This window comes from Corella eumyota, chromosome 2 (genome assembly GCF_963082875.1).
Source record: "Corella eumyota chromosome 2, kaCorEumy4.1, whole genome shotgun sequence".
NCBI lineage: Eukaryota > Metazoa > Chordata > Ascidiacea > Phlebobranchia > Corellidae > Corella > Corella eumyota.
In genome coordinates, this window is record NC_137491.1 from 11,370,582 (window position 1) to 11,395,981 (window position 25,400).

General features: G+C 26.2%; 2 protein-coding genes across 4 annotated transcripts; both read right to left on the bottom strand.

Annotated features, from left to right (window-relative positions):
* Positions 1-240: 240 nt before the first annotated feature.
* Positions 241-20,805, bottom strand: LOC145743409 (band 3 anion transport protein-like). 3 transcript variants are annotated; one of them, XM_082561363.1, is made up of 33 exons: positions 20,592-20,805; positions 17,266-17,392; positions 15,495-15,617; positions 15,023-15,153; positions 14,665-14,788; positions 13,571-13,666; positions 13,203-13,299; positions 12,973-13,084; positions 12,605-12,819; positions 10,989-11,073; positions 10,618-10,666; positions 10,261-10,414; positions 9,544-9,661; positions 8,977-9,040; positions 8,620-8,732; positions 8,116-8,278; positions 7,563-7,698; positions 6,694-6,862; positions 6,329-6,452; positions 5,807-5,991; positions 5,369-5,561; positions 5,023-5,223; positions 4,618-4,766; positions 4,231-4,422; positions 3,843-4,002; positions 3,629-3,722; positions 3,365-3,479; positions 2,955-3,124; positions 2,423-2,575; positions 2,128-2,228; positions 1,783-1,952; positions 1,381-1,554; positions 241-724 (listed from the first exon to the last, which is right to left on the bottom strand). In XM_082561363.1, the coding sequence occupies exons 2-33, from the start codon at positions 17,282-17,284 to the stop codon at positions 707-709; spliced, it is 4,167 nt and encodes a 1,388-aa protein (XP_082417489.1). In that variant the 5' UTR covers positions 17,285-17,392; positions 20,592-20,805; the 3' UTR covers positions 241-706. The 3 variants fall into 3 exon arrangements, with proteins under 3 accessions (XP_082417489.1, XP_082417488.1, XP_082417490.1); XM_082561362.1 differs by lacking the exons at positions 17,266-17,392; positions 20,592-20,805 and adding an exon at positions 15,945-16,020; XM_082561364.1 differs by lacking the exons at positions 13,203-13,299; positions 13,571-13,666; positions 14,665-14,788; ... (2 more) ...; positions 17,266-17,392; positions 20,592-20,805 and adding an exon at positions 12,104-12,146 and having other exon boundaries at positions 12,973-13,061.
* A 632-nt stretch (positions 20,806-21,437) lies between these two features.
* On the bottom strand, positions 21,438-23,779 carry LOC145743302 (SUZ RNA-binding domain-containing-like). Its single transcript, XM_082561236.1, has 6 exons — positions 23,638-23,779; positions 23,366-23,495; positions 23,118-23,196; positions 22,645-22,848; positions 22,365-22,490; positions 21,438-22,167 (listed from the first exon to the last, which is right to left on the bottom strand). Exons 1-6 carry the CDS (start codon positions 23,686-23,688, stop codon positions 22,155-22,157), a joined length of 603 nt encoding a protein of 200 aa, XP_082417362.1. The 5' UTR covers positions 23,689-23,779; the 3' UTR covers positions 21,438-22,154.
* Between the last annotated feature and the right edge of the window lie 1,621 nt (positions 23,780-25,400).

Sequence of the window (25,400 nt, forward strand, 5' to 3'; positions counted from 1 at the left end):
TTTATAATTCCTAAATTGTTAATGCCTATTTTAAATGTTTTTATTGAATAAAGTTTATTTCTACCTTTAGGTTATGACTAATCGAAACTGAATTACAATACAAATATCGTGAAGTTTATTGAATTTTATAGAAGGTTTTATAATTGATTAACATCTTTTCCAAAACCACACAAACATGGTATAACATACGATAAACAAATTTTAACAAAAAAAAAACATTACAGATGAAATGTAAAAGGGATTTTAAAGAGAGTTCCGCCAATAATAAATTTTAAATTTTTTTTATTGTGAATATAAAATAAGCAGCAAAAAGTTTAATAAATGGAAATTAAATTCAAAAAAACAGAATTTTTTGTTTTGAATTTTCACAATTTTTTTTTAAAACAAGTAAACACACATAAACTTTACCAACAGGAACTCATTTAGACACATAACAACATGAAAAGGTCAATAACAAAAACAAACAAACATTTGATTATCATATATATTCTTTTTAAAAATGTAATAAACGACTTATAAAACCAACAAAAACTTAAAAACAGAAATAAACAACAAGAATAAATCTACAAACATTTAGGGGTTCTTTTTATAAATAAATATATTTTTGAATACTAGTGATATTAGTATTATACTTTTGAAGTTTAAGAATTAGAATTGCACGGCACAGCATCACAAGAAAAACGTTAATAAGATTATTTTAGAAAAATCAGCCATCGCAGTCAAGCTAAAAAAATAAAAATAAAAAAGGTTATTGACATGGTCATTACTTTGAATTACCATAATAAATTCTTTTGTCTTTACAACAGAAAAGAACATCCATCTTTAGGCATTTTGGTAATGACACTGCATGCTCACTATTAAGAGCTTTTATTTTATTTTTATATATAACACTTCAGGACTGTGGAAACACTGCCTACTTGCTGCATTTTCTTATATTAAAATACTGAGACCTAAAAATTCATTATTTAAACATAAAACAATGATTTCTTAAATGCATAACACTGTATTCTTCATCCATAAGTAATGATGTCACACTATTTGACCTTATTTCTGACTCTGCTTCATCAAGCTAAACAAAATGAATGAAATAATATAATTTCAACTGTTCTAATTTTGCTAAAATATATAATCCCTTACTATCGAACTCCACCACTCCACTTTATTTTGCCTATACTTAAATCTTTACCTCATTATTACACACTTTCTAAATATTTTATTGCCAGCTTTAAAAAAGCAAATACTATATTAAAATACCTATACATTTACTATAACTATAGAAATATTTTCAGGCTTAGTTTAGATAATTGCATATTTATAAGTGTTGTTTCAGCCTTTAATCAAATTTTTTAACCATTTAAATATTTAATAAGTTGTATTTACCTCAGAAAGTTCTCGTTGTGTGAATATTTTTGGCAGTAAATATCTTCTAAAAGGTACGGTCATTACCAAGAAGAAGGGGAAAGCAATTTGTGCAGGTGTTGACTTGACGGCCCATAATATTCCAAGACAAACAAACTCGATGATTGTGAAGATGTGAATACGGATAGGTTTAACCTAAAAAAGTAGTTGTTGGAGTGTTTACATTAAATTCACATTGGGAATTTTTTTTTCAGTACAAAGCAGAAAAAAATGAGTATAAGAATATTTTTTACATAATGGGTTATGTATTTGGTACAAATAGTAGAAAAAATGTTGCTAGTTTTTAATGTATTGTGCAACAAACATATGCATGTATTGATTTTATTAATAAACCTATTGGTAAGGGCCTGAACTCTCACTTACCGCTTTTACAAAACTAAAGTCCGGATAATTCTTTGAGGGCATAAACAGCATTTCAAGTCTGTCAATAAATTGCACTCCAGCTAAACTGGTGACACCCATGTACAAGAAGATACCAAACAACACAGCAAGCGGAATTTCTTTGAGTAAAGGTTGCATCAAAATAGAAAGACCTAAATAGAAAAAATATTAAAATATAAAATTCATTAATATATTAAACACATAAAAAATAACAAAAAAGTCTTATAAAGAAAAATTGTACAAATTCTATAGGTAACCCCGAAACACTACAAAACTTATTTCACAACATGAAAAAAAATTATTTGTCAAACAATTTGTGAAGTTTACCGAGAAAAGCATTGACAAAAAACACTGTGACCCTTTGTTCATGAACTCCAACTATTTTCGGTTTTTCTCCAGGTGCTTGTGTTGTACTCATGATTGTTAAACTAAGATTAAAATAAAATTTATAACCTGTAATACTTTAACTTATTGTGTTGTTCTAAATTTAAATATAGCGTTTTATGTAAAAAAACTGAATAGCAATAATTATGTCAAGTAAAACAAAAATCTATGAAATATATCCCACTATTACCAAGATGATATTTAACAAAATTGTATAAAAGTAAGGTTTTCAACCTACCTGTTAGCATGTGTGATAGATCTAACAGCAGCTGCGCAAACCCATGGCATACCAAACAAAGACAATACTGCATTTAGTAATCCCATTACAAGCAAGTCGAGGTGATATCCTGTTCCCTTCTTTAAATTTCTCTCTTTGCTGCTGATTATCATCCTGTGGTAATCAGTTGATGTTTAATAACTTTAACATTATACAATACAATTTGTGTGAGGAATATCTTAGGAAAAAAAATTTAAAAAATGTTTTTTTCAACATTGCTAAATTTGTTAGTTTATACATTTAAGATGTTATTTACTATATGATATGGCCATGTTACACAAAGAAAGAATTTTAACCAATTTTTTTAACAAAAATCTGTAACTAAGAAAAAAACTATAACAAAGAATGGGGAATATTTTATATGTAATATTAAAACAAACAATTTTAGTAAGCAGTAAGCAGGCAGGGTATTTTGTTTGGTCAAACAGTTTAAGGTGGTTGCTTATTTAACTATAAATATAACCATGTAACTTTTATGTTCATAAATACTTACTCAGTTATATGCGATTCCATAAAAATAAGAATAAAGACAAGAAAAGCGGGAATAAATGATGCAAAAAACATGAACCAAGGCACAGGGTTGTCTGGCTCTCCTAACGGGTTAATAAACCAACCCCTCTTGCTGGGGTCAGTGGGGGAAATTCCCTTAGGTACATTTAATTTCTGTAAAAAGATTTTGTTAATATTTTAAAACTTTTTAAAAATGTAAAAAAATAAATAAACAGTTGGAAAAAATGATGAAAAACTATCGACCTACATTATAAAATAAACATTGCATTAATGGAACGATAAAAAGCTAGAATTTAATTTCTTTCAACCTTTTTTCTTTCCCACATTAGATATACTCACTAAATGTGTGCTTTATTAAATGCATGGCATTAAAGAGAAACAATTTTATTAAACCTGTGTATAAGTGTCTTTGATAGCAATGTCAAGCAAAAGCATAGCAAATATTGCAATAGGAACTCCGAAGTCGCCAATGGTTCTTCGAACGGAACTTCTCAAGAATTTACTGTTTCTGAAATATAAAAACTCAAAATTTAAAAATAATAGAATCAACTTATTTTTAAATGGTGTTAAAAGTAAATTATTATTATTATTATTTTTAAGCATAAAAATGTTACCATAGTTTAACTCAGAGATTACAAAAATAAAATATAATCTTACTTGAACTGCCTTAAAAAGTAGGCAATAATAAAGGTTCCAAACATCAGCAAAGTTGAAAGAAGGGCAGTATTAGGCTGGTTTAAGATTTCTTCAGCTATAAAAAAATAAATTTTTCATAAAAATGTTGCACTAAAAAAATAGGAAAAATGGAAGTAAAATGATAAACTAGCAAATAACAAAGATCCTTTAAAAAAAAAGTAAAACCACAACTTACTCGGAACCTGTACTTCAGTTTGATTCGAACTGAAATTTTGGTTTGTTGAAGTAGAGACAACCACAGTAACATCAGCAATGGAACAGTTATACTGAGAAAGGATGGCAGTTGTGTTAACAGGTAAGGGGTAGGTGGCTGTCAAGGGATGCTCAGCATACGTCTAAAACCAATTTAATATTTAGTAAAAAAATGACTAAATTACAGTACAGTATATAGTTTGACGTCTTGCTTTTGCAAAGTTTTAAATATCAAATAGTGTTCTAAACTTTTCTATTACATTTAAGTAATACGACACATAAATTTTCCACAAAAAAATAATTTAAAAAAAATCTCAATATGGGCATAAAAATATTAAAAAAAAAATCCTATGGTTTTAAATAATACTAACCTTTGCGAGTTTTTTAAAAGTCTCAAAGATGAATATAAGTGAAATAAGAGCAGTAAATATTTCCTGTGTAAATCTGGAAACAAATCGGACAAGAAATGAACCTTCAAATGCAACCACAATGATGCAAATAATAAAAATCCAAAATCCTATCCAAACTCGCACAGCCAGAAACGGAAACTGATCCGCACAAAACTAAAAAAAATAATAAAAATGTTAACAAAATTATTTTTTTATTAGAGAGAAAATGAAAATGTAACCCATTTAAAAAAAATATAGGTATTTTTAATATATTATGTAATAAAATATTTTTTTATGCAATTCTTGCTAACTTAAACAAAAAATAGACAGAATTATATTTTTTTTTTTAAAAACTATCACAAAACTTACATTGAACACAGCTTCCTCAAATACCAGCAAGGGACCAGTCGAACCAACTATTAACATCGGTTGACCAGATATTAAACCATAAGTGCAACCAGCAATACAACAACCCAATATCATTTCAGATACACCCATCAAATTATCAGTCTTTTCACCTGCAAAAAAATATTGTTATTAGATATAAAAAAGTTAGTCTTAAAATTTAAATTATATTATATTTGTTAAATACATTATAGCTTATGTCATTGCAAATACAAATATACTTAAAATACAAAAAAAATTGTAAAAATAAAGTTGTAATTTTACAAACATAAAAAAGATAGATAAATGTGTCTTGTTTTTTATAACAATTTTTCCAAATTTTTCTAAAAGCAACTGGTAATTACTTTTAAGTATAATAGTTTCACTAACCAAGCAATCCACCAAATGTTATAGCAGGGGACAAGGCAGCAAAATAAATGAAAATAATCGAAGCCAAGCACTGGAAATTAAAGGCATCAGTAATATCACTCAAATACTTTGGATATCTCCGTTTCACATCTTTAATTAAACCCCCAAAACAATGACCTGTCCTTTTCAGGGGGTCATCTTCGGGTGGCAGAGGTGCTTTTTCTGGGTAAAATAATTTAAAATATTTTCTTTGTTAGAAAAATATTTATTTAAAAAAATAACTTACTAAATTTTTATTAAATGACTGCCAATCAGAAGACATTAAAAAAAAGATTTATTAATATTAAATTTTATTGTTTTATTATACCTTTAGCCTCATCTTCTTTTTTCTTTTTGTCTTGTCTTTTCTGCAAAATACTCTGATATTTTGAAATATTTCTCAACAAATCAGGATTTTCAAGTTGACCAGGGGGTAGCACTATTGAGTCATCAAGAAATTCGTTAATCGCACGCAACAAATCTTTTCTATTTTCAGCACCGTATGCCATGACATGAAATTCCTTAAAGAAAAATAAAATTAAACATTTATAGAAAAAAAAAAATTTATAGAAAAAAAATAATAATAAAAATTTTACAATGACCCAAAAATCAAATTGAAAAATCAAAAATGAATTAATCATAAAAATGTATTATAATGTTTTTAAAACCAGATATTATGTATGAATCATAACAGAGTACTACATCGATTTTATGTCGTGGCAACCTAATATATATCCAAAAAATAAAAAGTAAAATAATTATATACCTGATCAGCCATCAGAGTTGAGATAGATCTTCCAATTTCGTGATAATCATAATCTGGTTTAGCAGGACCGAGCAGCACAAAAATAAACCTCACGGGAATAGGTAAAGCAACAACATTCTCCAAGTTTGTTCCTTCAGCCAAGCGAACAAACGCCATTGTTGGTTGCTCGAGATAGTCAACAGTTCCTTAAATAAAAAATCATGGTTTGATCTTATTGGAAATATTTCAAGAAAAAATATATTGAATTAAAATGCCTTATTATTTTTATAGTGCATAGGTTTAAATAACTTTCAATATTAAATCAATAAATGTATATAATAGTAATATATTAGTAATTGTACATCGTACCAAGATTGATTAGTTACTGTTTTAAAAAATAAAATTTAAAGGTATTTGTTGAAACATATGTAAAAATTTAAAAAAATTAATGTAATAATTACCAATTTATATTCAGTAAAAAATGTTTTTTATGTTTATTAAATGCAAAATAGTACACAAAACTGAAGTTAGGTTTCAACCCACCTACAAGTACAGCAGTAGCTTCAGCACCCTGTGGAATTTTCCTCATAATTTTAAGTTCTTTGGTGGACAATGTTCTGTTTACACTATGACTTGGTACTTCAAGATGATCCTCAGTTTGCCCTTTCTGTACAAATGATTTATTTGTTAAATAATTTTATTATTTTTAAATGTGCTAAAATAGTGCAAAAAGTAAAAAAATGCCTTTTATGTATATAATCAATGGCATTATTATTTAAATTTTAACATTTAATAAATTATAAAATGTTTTCCAATAATAAAAAAAATGGGAACACTTCTAACAACATAATACTTAATTACTACTTTTATTCTTTTAATACTAATATAAAAAATAGAATTGCTTTTACCTCTACATCATGAACTGGAGATGAAATAAGAGGTTTTGTGTGCTCCGTGTTAGCAGTCGATGACATTCCGACTGTGTTTAATCTCGCTGCATAACTTGGGTTGGTGAAAAAACTGGAAATACTTGCTTGTGATAAGTTGTAGGGAAATGCTGAATCTGACACATTATGCCTGTAACAAAAAATAAATTTTTATTAGTTTTTTTTTAAGTCATTTTAGTTTGTTATATAACAACTACAGAACAGCCTCCCTAAAAGTTTATAACAAAAAAACTATTTCAGATCAACTTACTCCCCTTTTCATACAAAATTTATTTTTAGTTGATATTTATATTCTAAGGAGGGTGATTTCCCAAACCTAATTTGATTTTTAAAAAACTATTCTTAGAAATAAAAAAAACTAATTTAAAATCGTTATACAATTTAAAGCAAGTTATCAGAAGATTTTCCAACCTTCTTACACCATATTGCATTTGCATAAAGGTTTCTAAATGTTTCAAACATAAAGTTTTTGTAAACTAAAAGCTATATTTAAAATATTTTGCCCTGCATTCTTCTTACAAAATTGATATCTGATGAAACCAACTAACATGTGATGGTTATATATGTGTTAGGTTGTGTTAATTGATTTAACATATATTACTGTCAAAGTGTTAAGGTGCAATTTATAATAAGGGAAATGTCAAAAGATTTTTATAGTAAGGTTATTAATGATTTTTGTTTGGAATATAAAAATAAAAAAAATACATGGATAAAATTTTTATACAAAATGCATAATTGTATTACTCAAAATGCATTTTCTTTAACTGCTATAATACCTTGAACCATTTTATAAATAAGCTATTTTATTCATAATATAATTATTAACATACTTGTGTTTGGAGAGCAAAACTTTAAGAATATTTCCCTGATCTTCAGCTCTTATTTGACCAGTTTTTACCATCTCTTCAACAACGGCGTTGGAGACTTCGTTCAAGTTTTTTTTGTCAACATCCAACATAACAGCACCTAAAACAAACAAAAAAGAATGAGTAATTTTGTTAACACTTAAATAAATTTTTGGTCAAATTTTAGAAATAATGTCTTGAAAAATACTTTCCTTGATAAAAAAAAAAATAAATATATACTCAAGATAATATATAATGCAAAGCAACTTGAATTTTGAACAATTAACAAGATTTATTTTGTTTACAATAATTTTAAACTTAAAAACATTAAGATACTGATATTTTTAAGTAACCTTTATTTATTATACAAATATATGACAATTTTATCTGTTATCAGATTGTTTCTATTTTTTAAGAACTAAAGTTATGTTTTAAAACAAATTGCCAAAAAAAAAGTTTTTATGGCACATTTGTTGCAAATTTTGATAAAAACTTACATTTATAATATTTATCAAGACTAAAACTATTTTCTATTTACCTTTTTCTATGGTTTTTCGTAATTCCAAGAGACTGTGAAAAGAAAGAGAAGCAACTCTTGGTTTTCCCCACCTCTCAGATTCCTCCACATCCTCCTCAAATTTAATCCAACGAGCTGTTTCCTTCCATTCTCCTCCAACAAGCTCATCAAGCTCAACAAAAACCTGAAAATAAAAGTTAAAAAACATTATTAAAAAATTAAATTAGTTTTATATTAAAAAAAGTAAGTCAAAGAATATTCTTTAATTTATATTTTAATGAAATTTATATTTTATATGTTGTTTTGATATATAAAACCCAAGCATTTAAAAAACTAAGTTAAACTCGGTATTAGGTTAATATTAGTCAATTATAACACCCTTAATAAGGTTTTTAAATCTATACAATTCCCCAAACACTGTATAAAGTGTAAATTTTAGTACATCAGGAAATTACCCTTACATCAGGAAATTACCCTTACATTAGGAAATCACCTTTACAAATATTTATTCAATTTGCTTATCACCTCATGTGGTTTCCTATCATGTTTCTTTTTCATTTCAGTTCGCATTTTTCTTTTCTTGACAGGTCGATGTAATAAATGTTTACGAATACCACCCCTGTCCTCAAATCTATGACCTTCATTTTATTTAAAAAAATTTACTAAAAAATAACATTTTTATTTTAAAATATTTACTAATTATGACCTAATAAAACTATATTGTTGTGCATGTATTTAAATAAAAATTGAATTTTAAATTTATTTATATTAATTATGTAAATTTAAAACTAGTTTACAACCAATATTAATAAAAACAAAAAAATTATATTAGGGTTTTAACATAGAGCTAATAGACTTAAGATGAATACAAATAGTTCATACTTTGCATTTCAGCTTCATTAACTTCCATATTTCCTTCTTTCATTTTGTAACTATCACCAAGATTCTAAAACAATATTATTTTTTTTACTAAATTCACAATTTAAAAATATTTAAGTTTATTTCACATACATCAATCTACACTGCTGAACAAAAAATCGAAAACAGTCAACTAAATTTAGCTCAAGTTTCAAATTCAAGTTCTTAAGTATGAAACATTTTGACAAGTTTAGAACTTAAATTACTCAATCAAATCCCATTTGTGGTAAAAATGTAGGACTCTTAACTAACTTCTGTCAGAGCCTAATAATCATTAGAAAGTGTATAATAAAAACCCAAAACTAAAGTGACACAACTTAATGGCAAACTAATATTTAAACCCATGAAACAAATTAGCTGTGGATTTTTCCTTAAAATACAACAGGAAATATGTCAAGATTTGGCATCAGCATTAATATAGCAAAACGTTAAATTTATCAGGTATTGAATATACTTTACAAATGACATGAAATTTGTAAAAAATAGCAAAAAAAAACATAAATAATAAAAATAGGTAGATTAAGTTTTTACCTTAACTTGCAAACCTGACATCCTTCTCTTAAGAGTGACATCATGTTTATGCCTTCTTTTATGATGTCTATGGTGGTGTTTGTTACTTTTCCGAGACTTTTTCTTTGATGTTTTTAAACTATAACAAAAATCAAACAGTTAACATAGATAAAACAAATAGGTTTAATTAATTTGGTTTTCGTAAGATTGAATTAATAAAAGTAACAAATTTATCAAACATGATGTTTGCTCAGTACCACGGTATAATTAATCACAATTCACTAAAAACATAAATCTAGGTTAACAAACAAACAAGCAATTTTACAAGTTTTTGGAATAGTATTTAAAACTAGTTCATGCAACTTCTAACTAGGTCCATGTGATTTGATTTAACCTGAGTTTAAGCTGTCCAGTTGAACGTTTTTTGCTGCGGATAAATTAAAATACAAAAAAATAAAGTAACCTACTAAAAATTGTTACCCTATATCTCAAGTTCAATTTTTTATATTCAATAAACCTTGATTTAAGTAGGCTGACGTAACAGCCTTATAACAAAATAATTTTCTGAAATCTGAACCATCTAGTGTTACCATTAGTGGCCTGACAATTATTTCTATTGGACAAAGCAAAATTTTAGCTTTTTTTAAAAAAACTTTGCAACAAAAAGTTGAAAAGATCAATCCCGAAACTTGTAACAGTGTAATACTTTAGAAACAAATCATTTTGTTTTTATTTTACCCTGCTGCTTCCTTCTCATCTTCAGAAGATGAACTTGAGGGTTCAGATACTGAAGTTCCACTTTTATTAGAAGAGAAACTACCAACATGGTTAGTATGATCAGAAGCAAATGTTATTATTGGGGACTCCACATTACTATTGTAAGTTTCATTCTCTGATAAATTAAAAAGTAAAAATCTAGGTCAGTTATTTTACAAAATTGACAACACTATAAAATTAGTCATGATAGCATTATTTAAAATATCTTATTTTTTAATAACTTTTAACTAAAAATAGTTCTTAGAACTAATAACTAATTAAAAAAAAAATTTAACAAAGTTATTATTACTAAAATTTATTTACAAAAAATAGGTTTACCTTTACTATCTAATGTGTGAACAGGAGTAGAACCAACAGTAAACACAACCTAAAACAACAAAAAAATATTAAAAATTTTAATTTTGCACAAACAAAAATTTATCGTCAAAGTTGACATTTAAAAAAACCTTTAAATAGTTTTGATAAAATTTACTAATGAAATTTGGAAAGCAAACATTTGTGTAAGTAGTGTGGATTTACTGCCAAAATTAATTAACTTTGTAAACATAAGAATATTTTTTGAAATTTAATTAATTGTGCTATGCAAATCCACAATAAACAAGTCATTTTCTACATTAGTTTTACATAACAAATATGATAACAAATTTTTTTTTAAATATAAATAAGATGTAAAACAATTTTAAATTTACCGAAACATTGTCGGGCCGCAAAGATGCCTGGCCACCATCTATGTTTTGGTTACCTTTCTTCCCCCCTTCTTCTCCACTATTTTCTCTGTATTAGATAAAAAAAATTATAATTTGTTTAGCAATTAAAACATTAAACAGCTATTTTTAAAATTAAAACACTGTTCTAAGAATAATTAAAATATTCTGTAAAAAATAAGTAAATTTAAAACTTTAAAATGTAAAAAACCATAAATATTAAAATTATGTCAATGAATTAATACCAGAATATATTATCAGTTGTGATTAATAAAAAGAAAAAAAATTATGTATGGCAACAAACATTCACTAGGTTAGGGTTAAGTATGCACAGTATGCCAAATTGATGCTATTATTAAATTAAAGTTGTGCAAACAACCATTAGATAAGAAGTTGTGGTCATTCAAAGGTTAATTAAGTTATTCATTTAGGTGGCTTTACAAAGCTTTTAACTCCTTCCAATGGCCTTTTAGTGACTTAATAATTAGTTAATTTTTATCCCCACAACTTAACCATACTTTAGTATATTTAACTTTTTTTTAAATTTTAAAGCGTCAATTTTTGTGTCTTTTAAAATCATTTTTAACAGACATAAATCTTATCTATTAAAACTATAAAACAATATCTTAATTATTCTTATTAAGTTTTTTTAAGTTATTTTTGTATCTATACAAGAAACAAAATCACACAATGATAATCAAAGTTCATTTCATAACAGTAGTAGAATAAATTAAACATGCTTTTCGTAATTCAGTTTTATATATTATTGTATAAAACAGGTTGATTTTGTTAGTATATCACACAAACTTGATTTACAGAAAATAAAAAAGCATAATTTTCACTCATTAGATTCAAGCTACATAAAAACACCTAAAAAAGATTATGATTTGTTTACTATAAAAGGAAAGAAAAATATATTGAAATCTACCTATTTAGTTTAAAAACCAGAATACTTAAAAAATAGTTTAATAAAAAATAACATATTTTTTTCTACTTTCATGTTAATTTTTAAAATGTCATGCCTCTATTATTCATTAACACCCTTATGTTAGACTAATAATTGGCAGTCTCAACTTATTAATAAGCCTTATTTTATCTACCCTTTGTCATGACTTCTGAACAGTTTTATACTGGCCAAAAAATCTATAAAAATAAATACCAGTATAGTAAAAATTACATAACTTCAAAACCAAAATAAGATAGGATTTTTTACTAAATAATATTTGACAACAAAAAATTAATTTTTATTAAATATTTTTTTTACTTTGCTATTTTGGACACTTTGATTTACTCAACATGGGTTAAACTTAGTTTATACTAAGCAAATGTATAGGCAGCATATGATACAGAAGATTAGGTTGAATGCAATAAGATTGAAAGCAAGCAGTTGCATAAAAAGGCCATAGCTACACCATGTCATATGTCTGGTTTTTAGCAATATTAATAATGACTTGTAATGTAATTTAAAATTTTACTTAATACAAATAAAGAGAATACTTTCAAACAGAAAATGCAACTAGATTTGGCATTTGTAGCTATTTAAGCCTAAAATTGAAATAAAAAATTTAAATATTTAAATATTTAAAAAAAAATAAACCTACCCTTCATCATCTTTTTCATCATCTTTTGGCTCCTGTTCTCTTCCCCTTCCTCTTCTTCCAACTCCTTCTCCTCCTCCTTCTTCGTCTTTGTCCTCATTGTTCTCACTCTCTTCGTAATCTTCCTCCCCACTTTCTTCCTCTTCTTCTTCCTCTTCCTCTTCTGGAATGCTGAGGGTGCGACCACGCATGGTTGCACTTAGTGGTTTTCTTTTACTCTAAAACCAAAAAATAATTTTTTTAAAAAGTAAAAAAATTCTACAAAAATCGTTAAAATTTAGGCTTTATTTTACTTACACCATTTGGTTTCTGTTAAATAATTTAAGTAATACTAAAATTTAAGAAAAAAACTTGGTAATTAAATAGTTAACCTTTTTATGTTTTTTCCCTTTTTTTCGTTGTTTTTTATCGATGTGAGCAGTTGGGTTTGCTCCCTTGGAGGATCCAGATGAAGATGAAGAGCGATGTCGTCGACGTTTTGTACTAAAAAAATAAAAATTGCATTTTAATATAACAATTACCTTTATATAGTGAGCAATATTAACTACCCATGTTTAATCCACACTAGTAGTTAATTTTTACTGAAAATAAAAAAGGTTACCCTTCATCTCCATGAGCTTTTTGAAGATTTTTAACCTCATGTGAAGACAAATGAGTTGCCATTGGTTGGTACATATGTACCTGGCTTTTTCGATGAGCTAAACAAAAGTTTAAAATTAAATCGTGATTAAAAGTCTTAGTTTATCTTCTGGAGGAACTAATTAACTTTGTTCAAATAACAAATACTAATATTGTTTTGCTAGACTTTTATTTTATTTAATTTAGAAGTTTGATATTTTGAACTGTAAATATATTGTAAACCAGTTAATTTAAAAAATGTTTTTAGCTGTTAAAATTAAACCTTAATTCTTAAAAACAAATTTAACTTTGAAACTTATTTATTAATTTTATCAACAAAAAATAAAATACCCAGAAAATCTCCCTCATTGTATTTTGATGCACTTGGTTCTTGTGACACCACAGGAGCACTTGGGTTTGAAAAATCCATTTTCAGCTCAAATGGTTCTAAATAACAGAACCATATTCTGGTATTATTTTAAATCCATTGTATATTGTTACCCCTCTACCATTTTTGGGCTACGTATTATTTTATTTTAACAGCATAATTTCATACATGGTTTATACATTTTTAAAATATTTGTTCTTGATTTAAAAAAATTATAAAAAAATATTTTAAACTATTTTTTTTTAGAAAGCAACTTAATTTTAAAGTAATTCCTTTATATCAAAATAGAAAAAACAAATTTCAGGTTTTGCAATATTAATAGGCTTATAAATATTACAAAAACATAAAATTTAAAAAAAAAAAAAAAATTTCTTTAAAGTTTAATTAAAATATAAGATCCTGTGTGACATAAACATTGAATGAAGTATGTGTTTTTGCAGAAAATAAGCTTTTAAAAGTATTTGAAAACCCGCAAGAAAAACCACAGAGATAAAATCGCAATGTTTAGCGCTAACTTGATGGTATGATCTATATGGTTTTTATTGCTGGTGTTGTGTAGAAAATGTACTTAAATTTTGGGAGTTTTTTTGCATATTTATACCTAAAATATCATACATTAAATATTTAAATAATATTTTCGATAACATTTAGTAACATTAAATAATTACTTTAAATAAAATAGCAGCAACAAAAAAAAATTATGAACTATTTTAAATCACTGGCAAACCACACATAGTAAATAAATTACATTCAACAGCTTTTTTAAAACACTGTTGATAAAAAACAATTCATCAAAAATGTCACAAATTTATTGTTAATTAAATACAGAGCAATAAAAAATCTGTCAGTTTATTTCCGTATTAACTACAGCATGTAAGTAATAAACTATTGAGTATAAAAATGATTAATTATATATATACTAAACTGAAAAAAAAAAAAAATGGAAACAACACAATTTAATATTTATTGTAAACTTATCAATGAAAAACTATGGGTTGAAATAAAAGTCAAAAATTTTTATAGAAAATTTTGATACTGAAAAAATAAAAAAATTTACCATCTTCGAAAACTTTTTCAATCTCATCGTTTAGTGAAGTGTCCATATGTAGAGAGGGATTGTAGGAACTCGAATGGTTGGGATTGCTTGGTCTATCTAATGGATGGTCGCTATTGTCTAATGCCTTTTTAAATATATTTAATTACAACTATGACTTAGCTTAAAAAATTTAAAAACACGTAAAAAAAGTTAAAAGATAAACTTCTATATAAATATTAAACCTGAAGTATAGATAGATATACATCAATGTTAAGACAATCTTTTAAGATAAACAAAAATTAAGAAAACCTTTTTAAATGTTATCCTTATTTAAAATCTAAATTTCAATATTTCTTTTCAAGCAAAAGCGATTACTTACCCTTAAATTGTAAGCTGGTTCAGACTGATTGGTGCTTTGAAATGCCATCAACCCCGAAAAACTTAGTCTGTTTTCACTCACTGGGGGGCTTGGTGGTAGGGGTGATGTGGGGGCATCAGAACCCCTTGTTTCTGAAAAAAGTTAACAATTTAATACCATTTTAAACTAGAGGTTTAATTCGTAAAAAAAAATTCATAAAATCCTTAGTGAAAAATTTTAGTTGCAATGTTAACATCAGTTATAAAGCGCATTCTCTTATGTTAGCAAAGTTTAAACACTTCTATATAGTTAATTGTTTCAGGAAGTTATCAAAGTAAAGTGTGCAGCAGCACAGTAGACTGAATTCTAAATTTAGTAAGCACCCATTTTTTCTGATAAATTGATAAAACTTTTTCTTGCAGTAGATTAACTAACTTAATTTTATCATTGAGTTTTAAAATGCAGCGTAAACATAAAAATACAGACTTCTTACCTTTAGATTCGTCTTTATCAGTTGATGAAGTTGAGTCAATTAATGCAATGTTGTCCCCCATTGATTTATCATCCAGTACATTGTTGTTTGGCGAGCCATTGTTCGAGTCGTAATTTCCTGGACCTGGTAAAGAAAAAACAAGTTTGAAAATAAATCAAAGTAAAACAATGCAAAACTTTAAAACAATTAATTAGGCAATGTCAACACTTTGCAAAAACAAATTTAAAATTATGCAATTTTGATCTATTTAAATTACGTCGACCAGTAAAAACAAATACTATTGATTGGAGAGTAAGTTTAAAAAAGTGAAAAATAGAAAACCTTAGAAAACCTTTATTATCTTAAGTAAATCTTCACAACAAATATTTTGGTTTATATACACAAAGTAAAGGTCAGGTGGCAGTAATATAGTAGATATTTGATTGCTTTAAAAAATATTTTATTTCTTACCATCGCTATCTCTATCATTCTGGTTTTGATTCTGGTTCTGATTTTTCCAAAGCATTTTAAATAACCCTATCAAACCCTAACCCCTTATTAAAATAATAGTTTTAAAAAGGTAACAGCGCCAAAAAGTTAGTTCAAATAAATCTTATACAAATACTGTGTCTATTCTCTGAAAAACTATTTCTAATTTAGACAAACCTCAATAGCACAACAATTCCACAAATAAAAACTATAAACTTGGAAACAGCTAATTATGGGTATTATGAATTTTCCGTGCTATGTCAACCTGAGTAACCTGTAATTTTTTAAATAATCATATTTAGAAATAACCTATGACCCTTTATTCGATTATTACTTGACATCAATAAAATTTAAAAAAATACTTATTTCAAAAATAACTAGGTTATTTTTGTCTAACAGTTATATAAACTAATTGTCAACAATCGACACAACTGACATTGGGTTGTAATGTCATAGGAAATCATTGCTTTTAAATAATAAAAAAATAAACAATTTATAGATAACCGGCTTTAAACATGATGGATTATATACATTTGATTTTAACTAATGATAAAGTGATTTTACCCTCCCCCTGTATCAATCTCATGCTAGGTGCAAAGTTCAATACAATTTAAATTCAGCAAGGCTAGGTTATTCTTAGGTTAAAAGCGACATGTTGTCATTACAGGAAAACGCATGTAAAAATATACTCAAAAACAATCATATACAAAAAAACATTAGGGCTATAGTAATAAGTAATAAATTACACTCTTTTACCTTAATTATTATTTCTAATTAAAAATCTTACTTATGCCTTTCGTTATTTTAAAACAAACTTTTTATTATTGAAAAATCAAATACTGCAATTTTTTATTATTTAAAATGCCTAGATGTAAAATAACACATACTACTGTCAAACACAGTGGCAACTCTTGAACCTCACAATGACAAAAAAATTCCAAAGAATTTATTTTGTAAAAAGGCTTATTGTTGCACTATTTTATAGCTAGCCCATCAAAACTTAACAATGGTGGTAAACAAGCAATAATAAAATCCTATAACACTAACTTTTTAAGCAAAAGGAAACTAAATTATGATTACCAACCTATTATAGATCAATTTTTTGCCACCAAAAAATTAAAAAATTAATAAAAATAATCTATTTTCGCTGTTGTATAAAATTTCTTACAATTTTTTCTATAATTTAATTAGAACAAATGGCACGGGGGTTTATTAAATATGTAAAATTTTTGCCACCGCAGTTTATTTTACATTCTTCTTTTTTTAATTTTCAAAATTGAAAAGAAAACGAAATTTATCTTACCGTCAATCCCACTAGCCATTTTCAATATCCTCGAAGTAGTGTTCTGGTCCAGAGCACTCAAGATAATTCCAATTTGACAGACAATGCAATCTCATGCAAATAGTAGAAGTCCAAATAAATTTCACAACTGAAATTTTAAAAAACATTTATAAATGTAAACACTAATAGAACATTAAAAATAAAGGTTTGTAATATTGCCCAGGAGAGCAGTTCGTTTATAAATAAGTTAAGTGTTAAAGAGAAAATGATTTCTAGCAATAACAAGCAATGAATTAATTTAAAGCTGATATGGTGTAAACACAATTTTAATGTCATATTATTATGCTAACAAAATTGTTAAAAAAAAACTGCAAGATATGCACTAAACTGCAAAAAAATCTTTGTCTCACCTAACGCTTATAAAAGTTTTGTTGTCAACATTTATATCTGATTTAAAGATTTTTTTTAATTACTAAAAAATTAATTAATTCTGAGAAAATAATGACCACGTGCAAATAGCCATAACTCTTATCTGAAGCACAATAGTAGTAAAATTGTTTGTAGTGTCAACAAAAAATTAATGTCAGATATTCGAGCTCATATAAGCTAAAAACATTCTTAATAGCTGTGAAATTTAACAGACCAATTAAAAAGAAAGATCAAATGGTCAATTATTACCCAGAGGTTTTATCTAAATGAAACAAACATTAGATTGTTTGTAGAACGTGCATTATATTTATTGGACAGGGTACTGCTAATATCCACTCAATAAACATCCTTCAAACGACCCTGTTTTCTCGTTTTAACAACCTGTTAACCACACAACTTATACCATATAAACATAAAAAAGATATTCAAATGTTGTAATTAAAGTAAAACAATTATTATAAATATTTTTTTACAAGTTAATTTATAAATTAAAATCCAAAAACAAAAAAACTAGTTGTTTAAAATTTTAAACTTTTATATGTACTATTTATAAAGCAATTTATGTACTATAAAATTTATAAACAAAATTTTAACTTATTTTTGTTATGTCTAAAGCCTTAATTTTACAACATAAATCACCTCAATTTCATTCTAAATCTAATAAAATTACAAAGTAAAAAAAGGTGATTTTACAATTCTCTATGTCACAGTTATTTTACTGACATTGTATATACATAGATAAAAAACCTTTGACGTTAACATTAACATACTACCACAAACCACAATGGAACTTAATGTCAAATTCACATTACATGCAAAACAACCATCTGTAACAATTCAATTGATGCCATTTGAAATGGCAAAAAAATAATTATAAATGATTTGATCAAATTGTCAAAAAATTCAATAATATTTTTTTATAATGTTAACCCAGGTAGAGTAGAAACCACATTTACATGTATTATTAATTGTATTACAGTTATTTATACATGTTTACACGTTTTCGAACTTTAAGAATATTTATTACATGCTTTTCAAAATCCCCTTAATATTATAAACAACCTATTTAATACAGTGGATTATATTTATTTTTGTACTCGTAAATAAATAATTTTGTATAATTTATTTTCATAAATGTATATATATTTCATGAACATAGTTGAAAACCTATATATACTTTCGTAAATATAACGTATAAACTAAAACATTTGTTTATATAAAACTGGCATTTGTTCATTAAATAGTAAAATGAAACACAAGATATTCATCACAAAGCACTTTAAATAAAAAATAATTATTAAAACACATAAAATGATTTTTGCATTAGGCCAAAAAAGCTGCATTTTCTCATAAGTCATAATCACTTTTATCAGTATTCTGCCATTGCTTATCTCTAACAAAATGTTTAAAAACAGGGAGTCTGGCATAATAACTTAAACTTAGGTTATAATTACTTTTACTGTTTATACCCTTTTAAAACGTTTAGTTTTAGTTTCTTATATCTACACTCTAGTAATTTTATTTATCTAATTCCCAGTCACATTACAAAAACATTGACATTTTTTTTTTGTTTTAAAATAAGTTAATATCATAAAATTATTATTTGCTTAACTATAACAATTAATCATTGGACATTGTTTTATAAACATTGACTGATTAATTTAACAAAAAATGACAAAAAAATGTAATCAGAACAATTAGATTACTTTACTTTTTTTATTCACAAATACAAAGTTATGCATGTAGTTTGACACCCACAAAACAAAAACATGTACTTTGGCCAACTGTGTTAAAGGTATTCCAAATATATATTTTGAATTAAAGCAACATTTGTTCTATTTAATGTCCCTTTAGTAATATTTAAAATATGTCTGCTGTTGTGATATTTACTTACTGTATCATCCTCTAAAAAAATCAATATGTAATTCCATAAAACAAAAAACCATATTGATAACATGTTTTAGTTATTTAAAACTAGATTACAATTTAAAAGCTATTAAAATAGAGAAAAAAATTAATAAAAAATAATTTTTTTTTATAGATAAATATATAATTATAATTAAAATAAACTTTTAAGGTATTTTTAAACAAATTAAAAAACTGTTTTACTGAAAATGATAGGGTCAAAATTTATTACATAAAATAAAAAAAAACTATTTTGCCAATATCTAAGCTATTGTAATAAACAAAAGAAATTTAAAAGCCAATAATTACATATTGTTGTCTATTTAATTTTCCAACCTAAATCACATGACTTAGTATAAGCATTCATATTCACACTTCAGTCATTTACAAAATTTGACCACAGATTTTAGACTATGACATCATACTTTTATAACAGTAAATATTTTTTACTTGTCAACTCAGCGAATAAAAATTACCGCGTCACTCGAAATCTTGTTCGTTCGTCAATATTTTTTATTCGATTCAAGGAAGTGTCAATTTGTTGAATATATTTGACAAAAAATATTTTGCATTATACTTTTTTTTTACACAAAATTTTAATCTTTGTTACTGGATTTTTCTATTGTATTACTACAGTTTTTTTTAGCTATTTTATGTATTAATTTAACCAAACCTAAATGTTTAATTTTTGCAAATAAAGCATAGAAACAGAAAAATAACTGAATATAACAAATATTTATATATAATATGTACTTTTTTGTAACATCCAAGATTATATGATTTAATATCGCAAAAGAATTAAAATGTAATTACTAAATAACCCAATTCCATTAAAAGAAATTTAAATATATAAGGTATATATATAAATACATAAATTCCTAAAAAGCTACAATAATTTAAAGCTATTTAAACAAATACATCAAACAGCATCCACATACAGAATTGCTAACAAATAGTCATTTAGTAAATGTAATTTGTGATATACTTACAGACTTAAGTTGCAATTAATTTACCTTCTGTAATCTCTTCAGAAGTATCTAAGCAGAATTTGAACTGCATTAAGACGAAGTTGAAATTTGGCGCAGTGGCGTCCTTGTTGTATAGATAATGAATAATTCTTGATTTAAAAAATTAACTTTCATTGACATCAGACTTTTATGCAATTAAATAAAAAACAAAATATTTCGCAAACGAACCTAAATCTGCTTCGGTAAGTGAAATACCTACCATCTATCTGTAAAATAATTATAATTTAAATGTTTAAATCTACTACGTGTTGATTAGCAAGTCAGCCTGCAAGTAAGTAAATAAGCATCACGTAGGCAAGATAGTTAGTTTATAGTAAACAACTGACGAAATTTTGGTCACACTTGGGCCAGTTACGAGTAATTTTTCAGAAAAAAATATCTCAGAGTTGCCAGATTATATTAAAATGTTTCAAAAATTTTAAATTCTTTTTAAAATAACTTAAAAGCCTAATTTGGAAAATAAATAAGCCTAATTTGGAAAAAAAATAAAAAATTAAAATAACTTAAAAGCCTAATTTGGAAAATAACAACTTGATTTTCCTACCATAAATTACCACAATTATTTTAAAAAAAATGCATCTAAATCATGTATTTTGTTTGCATTTCGGTGCTACGATATATGAATCTTCTAGAATTTATTCAACGGGGCTTGGGATATTGCAATGTAACATCATAAATTTTACACTTTGGGATATTGCAATGTAATATCATAGATAATGTAATATCTATAGTATAATCAAATATTTATTCATTGTAATTTATCAAGGGGTTTATTGTATTGTGAATTGTTAAATATTTTCTTAAAATTAATTACCAGCTTGGAGTAATTTCAATGTTGAAAAAAATAATTAAAACTTGTTCAACTTTACACATATATTTACATTTCAAATTTTGTGATATTTACTTAAATTTTATAGTAGTTTAATTTATATATGAACAAACAAGTTCCGATTTAAATTCTAAAAATTACACAAAGGTAAATAATATATCTTGCGTGTAAATACCATGGCTATTACACACCCAGTAAGTATATATAACTATAACATAATAAAATCACATTCCACACATGTATATGTTAGACTACAACATATTTTCAAGTATTTCTTTATCAGAAATAATAAATAGTATGGCCAAAATTTTAAAAAATTGTATGGTAAATTTTATTAATTCACTCTTGTGTAAAATCAACTTTATATTTGTAAAATTTGTAATTTTTTGAATAAACACAAGTAAAGAGTATTTTGCACATAATATCTTATATTAAGTTACATGTTTTTATTATCATTCTAAACAAAAACACTATATTACTAATAAAAACCGCAAAATTATTTTTATGTCCCAAGTGGCTACAACACATATACAAAGTCTTTCATTGCTATATACAAATCAACAGTGTAGCTTTCTTTAAAGACCAATTTACCATCAAACAATTCTGTTTATGCTCTATATAACGCTTAGACAAACTAATGGTAATTCTTTATCAAATGAATTAAATGACAATTAGGCATTTGGTCAATTTCTCCTTTGTCCATTTACTCTTGGAGGGTATCACGTCACATCACTTCCTTGCAGTAAAACAAGACTTGGTTCAATAATAGAAAACAAGACATCATTTTAGATTGTTGTTACTCTTAAAACCATCATCTTATGGTATGAAGTTTGCTCTTTGGCCCTTAATCAGGCCATCTCTACAACCCACAAAGACGACCAACTTCATATAGAATTTTTCAGTTCTTGGTAGGTTCTGTTATTCCTTACCTCTTTTTGTTTCTATTTCCATTAGAGTGACCTTTGTTTTTAGATTGCCGTTTGGGATGCCCTTCAGTCCCGTTATTATAATTACCTTTATTTTGCTTTGAAGAAGCGTGTTTCACATTTTCAGATCTTAAAACAGTTAAAATAAAAAAATGAGTTTCATGTTACTGGTAACTGCTTAAAGCTAAACATTGACAATTGAACTAAACTTTTAAATTAAGAAAAAAAATTTTAAACCATTGTTGTAATAAGCTAAAATCAGTTTATTTTATAAATTATTTACCTTTCCGGATTGTGACGGCCATTAGTCTGTGGTGAGGATTGTTTTTCCAAACCCATAATCCGTTGCCTGGCTTCAGCATAAGCAGCCTCCCGCTGTGCTAAAGTTTTAACAGGTTGTTGACCATTAGTTTTAGTGGCATCAGATACATCATTAAGTGATTTCTCTGGTCGTTTTAGAATTTTAAGCTGGGGTGCATAGGCAGTTCTAAACAAAGAGTTTGTTAAAACGTAGTGTGTTCAAATTTACAAATTAAAAAAAAAAAAAAAAATTTCAAATTAAAAAAAAAAAAAACTAAAGGTACAACTTACAAATGTTTGTAAATGTAATATTTTCATTTACATCCTAAAAAACCTAATAGAAAAATTTACAAAATAATACAATACTTTTGCAAGACAGCTGTTTTTATATGCTATATAGTCAAAAAGTACAACCCTAAGAAAATATTTTATTATAAAAATAAACTGTGAAATTACCTATTTTCATCTTCTTCGTTTACAATAGCAGGTCTTTGCAAAATTCTTATTCCTGACCTAGGACTTAAACTTCTTTTTTCTAAAATAAAAAATACTTTGATAAATAAAAATTAAATTTCGCCATTTAATAGGCCTATATAATTGACTTGCATTTAAACAACTGGGTACATACATCAACTTTTATAGAGCCCACCAACCACTAGCAAAGCATTAACAGGTTTAACACCTACAAAAAAGCTCATGCTTACCAATATGTTCATCGTTATCAGTTCGAGAATGACTACATTTTTCCCCTGTACCATGGCCACCAACATAACCATTTTCCGTTTTTAAATTGCTGGTCATATTTAATCTTTGCTCAACATGTTTGTCAACATCCTGAAATGAAAGTTATTAAAAAAAAGGCAATAACAATAAAATTACTTAACAATGAAGTTTCAAATAAAACATATTTTAAATAGGTAAGGTGGCATTTTACTCTGGTACCAGTAGTATTTATTTATTTTTTACAATTTTTTACCCCGCAATCAGTAAAGTCTTCCCAGCTATCCCAAATGTCCTCTTCAGCCATTTAACAATTTTTTAGTAAAGATATATACAGACAAAAAAATGCAGATTACAAATTACAACACAAAAGTTGTTTGAGTTATTCAAAACATAAACCACCTAAAATTTAAAAGTTTTGTTGTTTTTAAATCTTAATTACTAATATATATTTCATTGTTACTTTAATGGTTTACTTATCTCTTTACTTGAACAGACCTAATTTTTTCAGAGGACCGTAAACTAAGTAATTAAGATATATTGCAATTTTAGTATATATACCAAAATTGATAAATGACTTGTGTGCTTGTTAATCAACAAGTAATAATAAAGTACTTAATAAAATGTTTTGGGACTACATTATCCAATTGCACAGCACACATTGTATTTAATGTAGGGGGTTGCTTTCATAACCCAAACATAGATCAACATTTGTTAATTGTTAGCCAAACCAATATTAAGTTGCCTTTAACAGTGCAGAATACTGTTGATTATAATTGCCCAATAAATAATCTGCTGATTGGTTTTCGGCTTGACAGAACTTCGTATTATTAAAATCGCTTCTCTTGTATATATAAACTGATAAATTCTTTTTTTTTTATTTTTTTTTTATTTTGGTTTTCCGCGCATTGATAAAAGTAAATATTAAATTCGATATACGCGACCTACAACTAAGTTTATATATATAAACAATTATTAAAAACTAAGTCACAATGCCTAAAATATACTTCAAACACTTATAAAACATAAAGACTATACAATAATAATAATCATAGTGACAGTCTGGCAGTATCAACTGCAAGAGTCAGACAGTCAACAGTCAGAAAACATTTAACTGTTTAACCAAAAAAAGGTAGTGTCTGTCCAGTATATTCAATAAATTATGTCAAATATTAGAAATAAAATGTTTAATTATTTAACTAAATAATAAACACAACAACATTAGCGATGCAACAATTACATTATGTTCATTTACCATTGCACTACAAGTTTTCTTACAAAATATCTAACAACGCATCGCTAAGGTTTGAACGTACAGACGTACTAAACGTAACGAAAACTCAAAACGAAACGTCAAATTCTGTTTTTCGCTGTGAATGAAACTGAAAGGGAACTACTTCAACAATTTTTACCACTATTTACCGCAAAATACCACAAATATATTACATTTTAATTAAATGAAATAAAAATTGATTTTTGTCACCGATCGTCAAAGTGTTTTAACTACTGTCGCTTAAATAAATATTATTTTTTAGATAAGTCAAATTAGACCGATTCGTCAAAATATAACAGTTTTATATATTAAAGTCAAAGTCTTGCAACATGGCTGTTCCTGTTAAAAAGATTTTGCATTTAGAAGTCTAAAACAACTTAGTGCACTTTTTTCTTAATTAAAAGTAGCAAATAAACGTTTAAAAACTAATGTTATCAACGTAAAATATGAATGAAAAAACTTATAGTGGATGTTTAAGCACTTAAAAAAGTTAATAGGATTGCTGTAAGGCCGACATAGGTTTACACTAGCTTTGACAAACTAACAAGATCAACCGGAAAAAAATAATTGTAAAGCTGGCATAGGTTTACACCATTTACGAATAAGTCCAACCTTAAAATGGAAATAAAACAAATAACAGAAAAAAAGGTTAAATTGATTTTGTCTTGTCTAAAATGCGTTGTAAAGGTCGCTGATTTTAAGCAGAAAATACTTTTATTAAAATGTTGATGGAGTTAATAACGTTT

Coding starts and splice junctions, on each gene's coding strand:
- LOC145743409 (XM_082561362.1), bottom strand. CDS start 15,999: ATGCTTTGGAAAAATCAGAACCAGAATCAAAACCAGAATGATAGAGAT. Junction 8,279..8,619: donor ATGATAGGAAACCACATGAG/GTGATAAGCAAA, acceptor TTTTATTTTCAG/GTTTTTGTTGAGCTTGATGA. Junction 2,229..2,422: donor TCTATCACACATGCTAACAG/GTAGGTTGAAAA, acceptor TTTTAATCTTAG/TTTAACAATCATGAGTACAA.
- LOC145743302 (XM_082561236.1), bottom strand. CDS start 23,688: ATGGCTGAAGAGGACATTTGGGATAGCTGGGAAGACTTTACTGATTGC. Junction 22,849..23,117: donor AACGAAGAAGATGAAAATAG/GTAATTTCACAG, acceptor CTCTTTGTTTAG/AACTGCCTATGCACCCCAGC. Junction 22,491..22,644: donor GGCCGTCACAATCCGGAAAG/GTAAATAATTTA, acceptor AACTGTTTTAAG/ATCTGAAAATGTGAAACACG.